The sequence below is a fragment of the Lucilia sericata genome, unplaced genomic scaffold, assembly GCF_015586225.1.
Source record: "Lucilia sericata isolate MDLA Ls3-8-SP2 unplaced genomic scaffold, ASM1558622v1 Contig000227F_arrow, whole genome shotgun sequence".
NCBI classification, from domain to species: Eukaryota; Metazoa; Arthropoda; class Insecta; order Diptera; family Calliphoridae; genus Lucilia; species Lucilia sericata.
In genome coordinates this window covers 134,611-146,621 of record NW_023994254.1, presented here as the reverse complement: position 1 = coordinate 146,621, position 12,011 = coordinate 134,611, and the positions used below count along the sequence as shown (strand labels likewise).

Below are 12,011 nucleotides of genomic sequence, written 5' to 3'. Positions count from 1 at the left end.
ACAGAAAATCCACTGCATTGCAGTTGTGATGCACAAAAACTATGGGAATGGTTGCGTGATCATCGCAAATGGTCTTCCTCCACAGCCAGTTTAACATCATCTTCCGCCTCGACATCGATTGTAACGTCAAGCTTAATGTCGCCCTCATCATCAGGAGCATCATCAGCATCGGTAATGATGTCATCGAATGATAATTTAAATTATCTAAGGTGCGAACATCCGGCTGAGTTGCGTGGCAAGATATTTGCCAAAATGGAGCCACAACAATTCTGTGATGCACCATTAATACCGAAAATTGCCATACAGGATATACAGCCATATTCCGTTATTGTATCCTGGCAAAGCCGTGAGCATTTAGGATTAAACGGCTATGAAATTGTTTACCATGCTACTAGTGATACAAGTGGTGGTGGTGGCGGAGGTACTACAACTGGTGGCAGTGGCGGTGGTGTTGGCAGCAGTAGTGGAGGTGGTATGGGTGGTCCAGCTGATATAGATGAGGTAAGTTTTTGAAAGAAAAAAATGGAGTTTTCATTTACATTTTGTAAATGTAACAATGTTTTTAACATCATGTAGATTAATCTACATATATACTATTTTTTGGTAGTTTTAAAATTTTAAGGTCTTGTTGTTGCTTTTCGAAAATTGCTGCAATAAAATTAACAATAATTACACATCGAGAGGCAACAAAAAATATAATGTTGAAATTCTGGTGAAACGTCTGTCTATAAAATGGTCTTAATGATGATTATATATGGACTATAGTCTAGTCTATAGTCAGGACTTGTCTACAGACTAGTCTTAGTCCGGACTATAAACCTACTATAGTAGTGCATAGTGTAGTCTAGTCTAGTCTATGGTCTGGACTATAGTCTAGTCTATGGTCTGGACTATAGTCTAGTCTATAGTCTGGACTATAGTCTAGTCTATAGTCTGGACTATAGTCTATAGTCTGGTCTATAATGTAGTCTATAGTCTGGACTATAGTCTAGTCTATAGTCTGGAATATAGTCTGGACTATAGTCTAGTCTATAGTCTGGACTATAGAGTAGTCTATAGTCTGGACTATAGTCTAGTCTATAGTCTAGTCTATAGTCTAGTCTATAGTCTAGTCTATAGTCTAGTCTATAGTCTAGTCTATAGTCTAGTCTATAGTCTAGTCTATAGTCTAGTCTATAGTCTAGTCTATAGTCTAGTCTATAGTCTAGTCTATAGTCTAGTCTATAGTCTAGTCTATAGTCTAGTCTATAGTCTAGTCTATAGTCTAGTCTATAGTCTAGTCTATAGTCTAGTCTATAGTCTAGTCTATAGTCTAGTCTATAGTCTAGTCTATAGTCTAGTCTATAGTCTAGTCTATAGTCTAGTCTATAGTCTAGTCTATAGTCTAGTCTATAGTCTAGTCTATAGTCTAGTCTATAGTCTAGTCTATAGTCTAGTCTATAGTCTAGTCTATAGTCTAGTCTATAGTCTAGTCTATAGTCTAGTCTATAGTCTAGTCTATAGTCTAGTCTATAGTCTGGACTATAGTTTGGTCTATAGTCTGGACTATAGTCTAGTCTATAGTCTAGTCTATAGTCTAGTCTATAGTCTAGTCTATAGTCTAGTCTATAGTCTAGTCTATAGTCTGGACTATAGTTTGGTCTATAGTCTGGACTATAGTCTAGTCTATGGTCGGGGCTGTAGTCTAGTCTATAGTCTGGACTAAAGTTTAGTCTATAGTCTGAACTATAGTCTGGACTATAGACTAGTCTTTAGTCTAGACTATTATCTAGTCTTTAGTTTGGAGTATGTTCTAATCTTTAGTCTGGACTATAGTCGAGTACATAGTTTCTACTAAAGTCTAGTCTACTGTCTGGACTAGAGCTTATATATATTTTATTGTATTTTGAACTTTAGTTTAGCCAAAATTTCGGACTATAGTCTGGACTATAATATAAAATTTAGTTTAGTTAAAAGTCAGGACTACAGTCTAGTTCATAGTCTAGACTGTCTGGACTGCAGTCTAGTCCATAGTCTGGGCTATAGTAAACTTTGAGTATCTGAACAGTACTGATGAAAAAGAAAACTTTTCCGTTAAATAAAAAATAATTACATTAAAAAAAAGCTTAGCAAGAAGCAAGAAAAATAAATTAAATGCTTAAATAACTTGCTATTTAAGTTAAGGTAAAACATCAATAAAGACATTTTGTTCCACCAATGAGTCCTTTTGTCATTTAAACTATAACACAACACAATTTGAAGCCACAAAAACACGCATAATAGCAACAACAATAACCAACACATACACATAAATTTAGCCTAAGTCCTTAAAACTTGTTTTCTTTTCATTGTTCCTTTTGTTTTGTCTTTCTCTCCCTCTACAATAAAAAAGATACGCGGCAAACGTTTAAATGGCTCTGCCAATTCGGCGAAATTAACAAAACTTAGCCCAAATACACGTTACCACATTTGTGTTATCGGTACCGGTAATTGGCTATCGGAGCCTGTAGCCATTGCTTTACAAAGGATACACTTTAATGACACCTTCCTTATGCCAAGAGACGAACCATCGTCGTCATCATCAGCAGGCTCTGTTTATACTGATTCTTCATCAGCTCAACAAACAACATCATCGTCGTCATCATCAACTTCTTCGTCGTCGTCATATACACCTTATCACCTTTCATACACGGGAAGCTTTTACAATACAGATGGCATTATGACCTTTGGCGAGCACTCATCGTTGGCCCAGCCACAACAACAACAGGCATTAATCGAAAACACTATTATCACAGACAATGCTCTGCAGGAAGTGTTGAAAAATTCACGTTTCTCCACCTGCACGGATGTACAAACACTGGACTCTACACCCAGCGTAATCACAGACGAAAATGGTCTGGCCACCAATGGCTTCATACACTCAATACTAACACGACGTCTGGGCTTAATAGTGGGCTGCTGTCTGGGCATCATCGTGTTTATTGTGATGATTTCAGTGCTCAGCTATGTAAAGCTGAAGAAGCAACGTATTGAAAATGCTAAGAGACAGGCAAATATGCCACCTGATTATATGTCTTATCGTCATTTCTCAATACCCAACGAGGAGTTGTTGAGAATGGGCGTGAATACAAGCGGCACGATTATGTCAAGTGTGCCAAGTGGCATCAGTGCTCATATAAGTGGCACTAGTTTAAGCACTAGTGCTACAACAACAGCAACGGCCACTACACCAATTGGTATATTAAAAATAACAGAAAATAGTAGTGTGGGTGGAGGAGTTGGTGGGGGTAGTGTTGGGACAAATGCGAATCTAACCAGTATTACAGCAACAACAGCAAACTCAGCGACTGCCGGTAATGCGGTTATTGCCGGTGGCAATGGTACTTTAAATTTAACCACATCAACCACAATTGCTACGTCGTCCTTGGCATCATCAGCATCAGCATCGACTCCAGCAACGGCTTCAACAAACGTTGATGTTGTAGCAGCCACAGCAGCAACAACAACACTTGCAAATAACCACAATAATCATCAACATCATCATCATCTGCACCATCATCACAATCACCAGCAACAACATCCTCAGCATCAGCAACACTATCAAGGCAATGGCAATGTTGTTGGTTACATGGCAGCGGGTGTAGTATTAGGAGCAAATCATTTGAATAACGTCGCTTGTTAGTACTCGTAGTAAATAGTAAGTTGAGGTTTAATTCAAAATAAAACTTTAAAAATAAATTAAAAAACACAAAACAAAACAGAAAAATATAAAACTCTATAATAATATCTATGTACGTAAGTAGTTTAAGTGTGTTTGTGTATGTATGTGTAAGTATAAATGTTTAAGAAGTTGTATGTATGGAAGAGTGTGTGTCTGTGGGATTATAATTTGGTCCTTCCTATCATTTGTGCCATTTCAACAATTTCATATTTTTGATGTTTTGTCTTTATAATTTTGTATGGATATTTTTTGTTCTTAGGGAGAAGCATTTTCATTTATGAATTATACCTCAAAGGTTTTTCTTTATCTTCAGTTGATACAGAGCTTAAGTTGATATTTTAAATTTTGCTTATTCTTACTATTTCTTAATTTAGGTCTTTTGTTTATTTTCTTGTTAGTGGTGCACAGTGGGATGATTTCGAAAAAAAAAAAAATGGAAAAATATGTAATCCATGACCGCTTAGTCTAATTTTTAATGAAAAGATAATTTACGAAAATATTCTATAGAAAGATAATTCTATAAACATTTTCTTTAGAAAGAAAATTTAACGAAAAAAATTATAGAAAATTTTGATTTGAAAAAAAACTTTTTAAAACGAAAATTTAATAAAAAAATTGTTTAGAATTTATGGAAATCTGTGGATCTATTAGATGCAATTCAAAATCTTAATTACTCATTGAACATAAAAAGCCTTGATTATTTACAAATTGTATATTTACTTTCCATGTTTTTTCGAAACGTTCCCACTGTGCCGCCTTAAACATATTAAAATTTCAACTGCCCTTTAATAGTGTAATCAACTCTATTCTCCTACGAAAAAAAATCTAAGAAAATAAGTAATAGGCATTTTAAGTTTTTCTTAATTTTCCCCAGTCAAGTATATTTTTACTTTCAAAAAGGTAAATTAGATTAAAAACGATTAAGTTAAGATTGAGAGAGAAAGATAAAAATGTATGTAGGTGGTCTGATGGTAATGAAAAAATCTTTAACAGATTTGTGTTACGACTTCTTTGTGCCAACAATTTATGATAATTTATAATAATTGTTTCTTTCCAAGGAGATGGAAATCTTAAGAAAGAAACTTGAAAGAGTTTAGTGTAATCCAATCACAGGGGTACTTTATAGTTTAAATAAAGCAATTCAAGTTGTTGAATAAAAAGAAGAAAAATCATTTTTCTTTATAATAGTAAATCCAATTAACTATAAAAGAATTTCAAAAAAATTTTAAATCGATTTCTTTTAGCTGGTTTATTAACTAATAAAAAGGAATTTAACTTATAACCTCGCAAATTACATGTATTGGCTTAAATGAAGACAATTTTTTAATCACTTATTAAAGTAGTTTTCTTGAAATTTAGCACTGCATGCATTTACATATTTTCAAAATGGACCACATTGAAAACTCTCCGTCTTAAGAAAATGCCAAAAAAACTTTAGGATTATATAAATTGTATTACCGATTTAATTTGAAAGTTGTGAGTTTTACAATAAAACTGATATTCCAAAATATTTTAGATTAATTGTGTCAAGCAGGTATAAAAAATATGAAAAATGTATTAATCTGGTTTTCAATTAAAAATACATTTATCCAAAAATTTTCTTTAGAAAATATCTAAAAAAAATAAGAAAAGTCTAAGAAAATAGAAAAAAAACATTTTGCAAAATTTTCAATAGGTAATTTTGCGAAAATTTTTTTATATTTCCGAACATTTTTCTATAAAAAGAAAATTTTTCCAATAAAAAATATTTAGCGGAATTTTTTCCATAAAAAGAAAAATTTTTATATTTTTTTAAAAGAAAAGTTTGCGAACATTTTTCTATAAAAAGAAAATTTTTCCTAATAAAAAGAATTTTTTGCGAAATTTTCTATAAAAGGAAAATTTATCGAAAATTTTCTATAAAAGGAAAATTTATCGAAAATTTTCTATAAAAGGAAAATTTATCGAAAATTTTCTATAAAAGGAAAATTTATCGAAAATTTTCTATAAAAGGAAAATTTATCGAAAATTTTCTATAAAAGGAAAATTTATCGAAAATTTTCTATAAAAGGAAAATTTATCGAAAATTTTCTATAAAAGGAAAATTTATCGAAAATTTTCTATAAAAGGAAAATTTATCGAAAATTTTCTATAAAAGGAAAATCTATCGAAAATTTTGTATAAAAGGAAAGTTTATCGAAAATTTTGTATAAAAGGAAAATTTATCGAAAATTTTGTATAAAAGTAAAATTTATCGAAAATTTTGTATAAAAGGAAAATCTATCGAAAATTTTGTATAAAAGGAAAATTTATCGAAAATTTTCTATAAAAGGAAAATTTATCGAAAATTTTCTATAAAAGGAAAATTTATCGAAAATTTTCTATAAAAGGAAAATTTATCGAAAATATCGAAAATTTTCTATAAAAGGAAAAATTATCGAAAATTTTCTATAAAAAGAAAATTTATCGAAAATTTTCTATAAAAGGAAAATTTATCGAAAATTTTGTATAAAAGGAAAATTTATCGAACATTTTCTATAAAAGGAAAATCTATCGAAAATTTTGTATAAAAGGAAAGTTTATCGAAAATTTTGTATAAAAGGAAAACTTATCGAAAATTTTGTATAAAAGGAAAATTTATAGAAAATTTTGTATGAAAGTAAAATTATCGAAACATTTGTATAAAAGGAAAGTTTATCGAAAATTTTGTATAAAAGTAAAATTTATCGAAAATTTTGTATAAAAGGAAAATTTATCGAAAATTTTGTATAAAAGGAAAATTTATCGAAAATTTTCTTTAAAAGGGAGATTTAACGAGAATTTTCAATAAAAGAAAAATTTATCGAGAATTTTCTATAAAAGGAAAATTTATCGAGAATTTTTTATAAAAGGAAAATTTATCGAGAATTTTCTATAAAAGGAAAATTTATCGAGAATTTTCTATAAAAGGGAAATTTATCGAAAATTTTCTATAAAAGCAAAATTTATCGAAAATTTTCTATAAAGCAAAATTTATCGAAAGTTTTCTATAAAAACAAAATTTATCGAAAATTTCCTATAAAAGCAAAATTTATCGATAATTTTCTATAAAAGCAAAATTTATCGAAAATTTTCTATAAAAGGAAAATTTATGAAAAATTTTTTATAAAAGGAAAATTTATCGAAAATTTTCTATAGAAGAAAAATTTATCGAAAATTTTCTGTAAAAGGAAAATTTATAGAAACTTTCTATTAAAGGAAATTTTATAGAAAACTTTCTATTAAAGGAAATTTTATCGAAATTTTTTTTTTAAAAAATGTATGGAAAATTTTCTAAAAAAGGATATTTTATCTAAAGGATAATATGTATATCGGAAATTTTCGACAAAAGGGAAATTTAGTAAAATTTTTCATAAAAGACTATTTATCGAAATTTTCCATAAAAGTAAAATTCAGCAAAATTTTCTATAAAAAGAAAATTTATCGAAAATTTTTTTATGGAAATAAAATTTATGGAACTTCATCTATGAAAAGAAAATGTATCGCAAACTTTCTAAAAAACGAAAATTTATCGCAATTTTTTTATAAAAACATAATTTATTGAAAATGTTCTTTTAAAATAAAATTCATTGAAAATTTTGTATAAAAATAAAATTTATTAAAAATTTTCTATAAAAAAAATTATTAAAAATTGTCTATAAAAATGAAATTTATCAAAAATTCTCTAAAAACATAAAATTTATCAAAACTTTTCTATAAAAAGTCATCGAAAATTTTCTACTAAAAAAAATTCTTTGAAAATTTTCTATAAAAAGAAAAGTCGAAAATTTTCTATAAAAAAAAAATTCATCAAAAATTTTCTTTAACAAGAACATTTTTCGAAAAGAAAATTTGTCAAACATTTTCTATAAAATGAAAATTTATCAAAAATTTTCTATTAAAAGAAAATTCTTTGAAAATTTTCTATGAAAAGAAAATTCATTGACAATTTTCTATAAAAAGAAAATTTATCATGTTCCTTAACAAGAAAATTGTTCAAAATTTTCTATAAAAATTCTTTATAGAAAAATTTCAATAAATCTTTTATCAATTAAAAATATTTGATAAATTTTCAATAGAAAAAAGATTTTTTTAAACTTTTCTGTAGAAAAAAAGAGCAATTTTCTATAGAAAAAATTCTATAGAGTTAAAATTTATCGCAAATTTTTTATAAAAAGAATATTAAAATATTTTATTTAGAAATATACTTTATAGAATATTTTTTCTTCAGAAATTCCACCACGTCATTGGTAAAATTTAGAGGAGAAACTCACTGAAATTAATCTCAGAAGTTGTTGACTTAGAGATTAGCTAAAATATTGTGAAACTCACTACTTGAATTTTCAAATGTTATTCGTGTCAAATTTAATATTTTTAACATCTAGACAAAATTTATATTTGATTACAATTAGGCTGATTAATATACAATGAATTTATTTTTAGATTACCAAATAAAGAAATGTCTTCCAAAAAATCAAAATAATTTTTCCAAAATCGTAAAAATCAAAATTCCAAAAAGTCTCCATATTAACCGTAAATGGGACCAATTTAAATGAAGATCCACTAAAGAAAATTTCCATAGACCGATTTGAATTTTTAAGTCCCAAATCGTAAAAAATACAAAAAATGTTGCATAGAATCGAGATAGTAATAGAAAGCTTTGTTTAAAAGCTTTTGCAGAGGGTTAACGTGGAATGCTTTAAACGTTTTTGTAGAAAGTTTTACTTAAAGCTTTTCAGAAAGCTTTACTAAAATCTTTTTAGAAAGCTTTACTTAAAGCTTTACTCCAAGCTTTTCAGAAAGCTTTTTAGAAAGCCTTATTAAAAGCTTTTTAGAAAGCTTTATGTAAAGCTTTGTTAGAACGCTATGTTTTAAAGCTTCTTTTAAAAGCTCTTGTGAAAGCATTGATTTCAAGTTTTTATAAAAAGTTGACATTAAGATCTTTGTTTACCATGCTTTAAAATTTCACAGAGAAAATAAAATTTATTGTCTAAATAAATGATTGAGTTACATCAACCATTTTTAATGGTTTTTGTTAAAACGTCAAAAAAAATTTTGATTTGCCTAACTAAATTTTTATTGATATCAACAAAATGTGGCAAATCAAACTGTTTTCTTTGAGTTCATATAATGAAAATTTTAATTGTTTATTAAGTTATTCTGATTCTGTGCAACATTTACTTTTCACAAAAATTTTAAAATTTATTATTCAACAAATAATTAAATACATACTTAAACAAAACTCCTTGAGCTTTCTTTTAAATTTACTTTCTAAACAATTTAAATACCTATTTTCTTTTACCTTTAGACATTTTATAGTTTTTGTTTAGAGTTTTTTTCTATTTAATCTAATTCTTATTAAATTAATTTGTTTAACAACTTTTTTAATCTTAATTAACAACTAAACTTTATATAAAATATAGAGAAAACACTAAAAAATAAAATACAAGAAGAAAATTTAAGTTTTGCTTTGTTGACTCTTTAAGAGATGCATAAAAAATAAATATTTAGATACAAACTAAATTAAAAAAATATATATTTAAAACACTAAAACTACAATTAAATCTATGATATTAAAATATTTATTATAAACTAATTAATAAATAAATAAACGAAAAATAATTAACAAAATGTTAAGCATATTTATAAATCAATAAAAATTTAATTTAAGCACAAACTAGGTTAGTGATTGTTAAAATAACTAAAAACAAGCGAATATTGAAAATAATTTAATTAATAGAAACAAAAAGCAAACATAATAATTTTGTAAATATCAAAAATTTTCTTTAAAAAAAACATATAATTATAATTTAGTTGTTATAAATGAAATAAATTATTTTATAAGTAAAAAGAAAATACTAAAAGTAATAACAGGAAACAACACAACAACAAGTCTTAGACGAAAAAAGCGCGGTAACATCAAAACTCATAAATAAATTTAAAAACAAATTTAATTTAATTTTTCTAATTTTTAAGACGCCAAAAGAAAAAATGTGCAAAACTTAATAAAGAGAAAAATTGACAACTTTTAGTATTTAAACATACTATAATACATAAAAAAACTGCTTAATTATGAGAAAAGAAACTTTCAACTAATGTTAAATAATAAATAATGAATAGTTATTTAAAATTAATAAAACTAAATATTTAATAACATTAATAAAAACAAAAAAACATTTAGAGTAGCTTTTAGTTTAGTTACAAATAAAAAATAAAAAAAATAAAAGAATCTAAAAACTCAAAGAGTTTCATTTGTAAAACGAATAAACAAATTAAAAAAAGTTAAACCTAAAATTAATAAATTAATTATAATTTTTTTAATGTAAAACCTAAAATATTTAAACTAAATATTATAAAATAATAATAAAAAAGCAACACTGAGTAGTTAAGCTACAAACAAAATTAAATCATCAAAATTAATTAAATAACAGTATAAAAATTAATTATAATTTTAAAAATTATTCATAAACCAATAATAACGATAATGATAGTAACTAATTATTACAACAACAAATATTTTAATAAACCATACAAAAAAAAAACAAAATCAAATGAAAGCTCAAGAAATTCATATTTCATTATAATAAAAAATTAAAATCAACAAAAAAATCATTAAACAAAATGTGTTTAAATTTTCAATTGAAAAATATAGGAATTCGTAAGTATGTACGTTGCTAAGTTAACGACATATACCGTTAAACTAAATACCTGGACCGATAAGACGTCTTGCTTTATTTCGATTTTAAAATTAATACAAAGTAACCCAGCAAAATGACTACAAGTTACTTTTCAATGACTACTTCATAAAATATGCATTACTTTGAAGTTCTCTAGTAATGAGTTACACGATTTTTTCAAGCAAAACATTTTGTATAACTTCCCCTTTGTAAGCAAGCACGGCAATTCCCAGGAAAAACTTACATTGAAAAGATAATAAGATATTTGCTGGTATTACTAAAATTTTTATTTAGCAGCTTATTTAACTACTTATTTATAAGCGGGCATGGTAAGTATCTGACCCCAATAACACAAAAAAATGGTATTTCTACTGTATGTCTAAGTAAAAATAATATTCTATATGAGCGCACAATAGGTACGGGTCTTGTCGAGACGACATCGTGTACAACTAAGGGTATTTCTTCGGAGTTTTTGTAACGTACGTCCTAACTAACTAACTAACTAACTAACCTACTAACTAACTAACTAACTAACTAACTAACTAACTAACTACACTAACTACTAACTACTAACTAACTACTAACTAACTAACCTAACTAACTAACTAACTAACTAACTAACTAACTACTACTAACTACTACTAACTAACTAACTAACTAACTAACTAACTAACTACTAACTAACTAACTAACTAACTAACTAACTAACTACTAACTAACTAACTAACTAACTAACTAACTACAACTAACTAACTAACTAACTAACTAACTAACTAACTAACTAACTAACTAACTAACTAACTAACTAACTAACTAACTAACTAACTACTAACTAACTACTAACTAACTAAACTAACTACTAACTAACTAACTAACTAACTAACTAACTAACTAACTAACTAACTAACTAACTAACTAACTAACTAACTAACTAACTAACTAACTAACTAACTAACTAACTAACTAACTAACTAATAACTAACTAACTAACTAACTAACTAACTAACTAACTAACTAACTAACTAACTAACTAACTAACTAACTAACTAACTAACTCAAAATGTTCACATGAATACCAAGGTTCTTCGTGTAAAATTTGGTGATTCTAATAGTTTCTCAGATATACGAATTTTTCTATTTAAATTATATGGGGGCTCCAAGCCCCCCAAATCAAAATCCGCCCTGTTTTTTTAAAAAATGTTCAGATGAATATTAAAATTCTTCGTGCTAAATTTGAAGAATTTTGTTCTATTAGTTTCCCAAATAAAAGAATTTTTGTATTTAATTCATATGGGAGGTACCACTCTCCTCATTGATAGTCCGTCAATTTATAACCCAAAATGTTTGCATGTTTTTAAAGTTCTTTGTTCAAAATTTTAAGATTCTAACTGTAATAGTTTCCAAGATAAAATAATTTTTGTATTTTGTTTATATGGGAGGTGTCACGCCCTCTGCTGCTAGTCCGCCTACTTTTTGTCCTAAATAATCATATTGACACTAAAGTTTGAGGACTCTAACTGTTATATTATCTCAGATATAATATGGGCGCCCACTTGAAATTTCAAAATAAAAAGTAGCTTATAACCTCTTCCAGACATAGAGGAATACACTGTGAAAATTTGAAGAAAATCGGTTGA

The 12,011-nt window shown here is 26.9% G+C and overlaps 1 protein-coding gene across 1 annotated transcript in view; it reads left to right on the top strand.

The window, feature by feature from the left end:
• LOC119602398 overlaps positions 1-5,229 on the top strand; it is a 55,151-nt gene extending 49,922 nt beyond the window's left edge. Inside the window, exons 4-5 of the mRNA XM_037953909.1 lie at positions 5-501; positions 2,372-5,229. Of these exons, the coding sequence (XP_037809837.1) occupies positions 5-501; positions 2,372-3,661 (1,787 nt within the window). The 3' untranslated portion in view covers positions 3,662-5,229. The remainder of the gene's footprint in view (positions 1-4; positions 502-2,371) is intronic.
• The last annotated feature ends 6,782 nt before the right edge of the window (positions 5,230-12,011 follow it).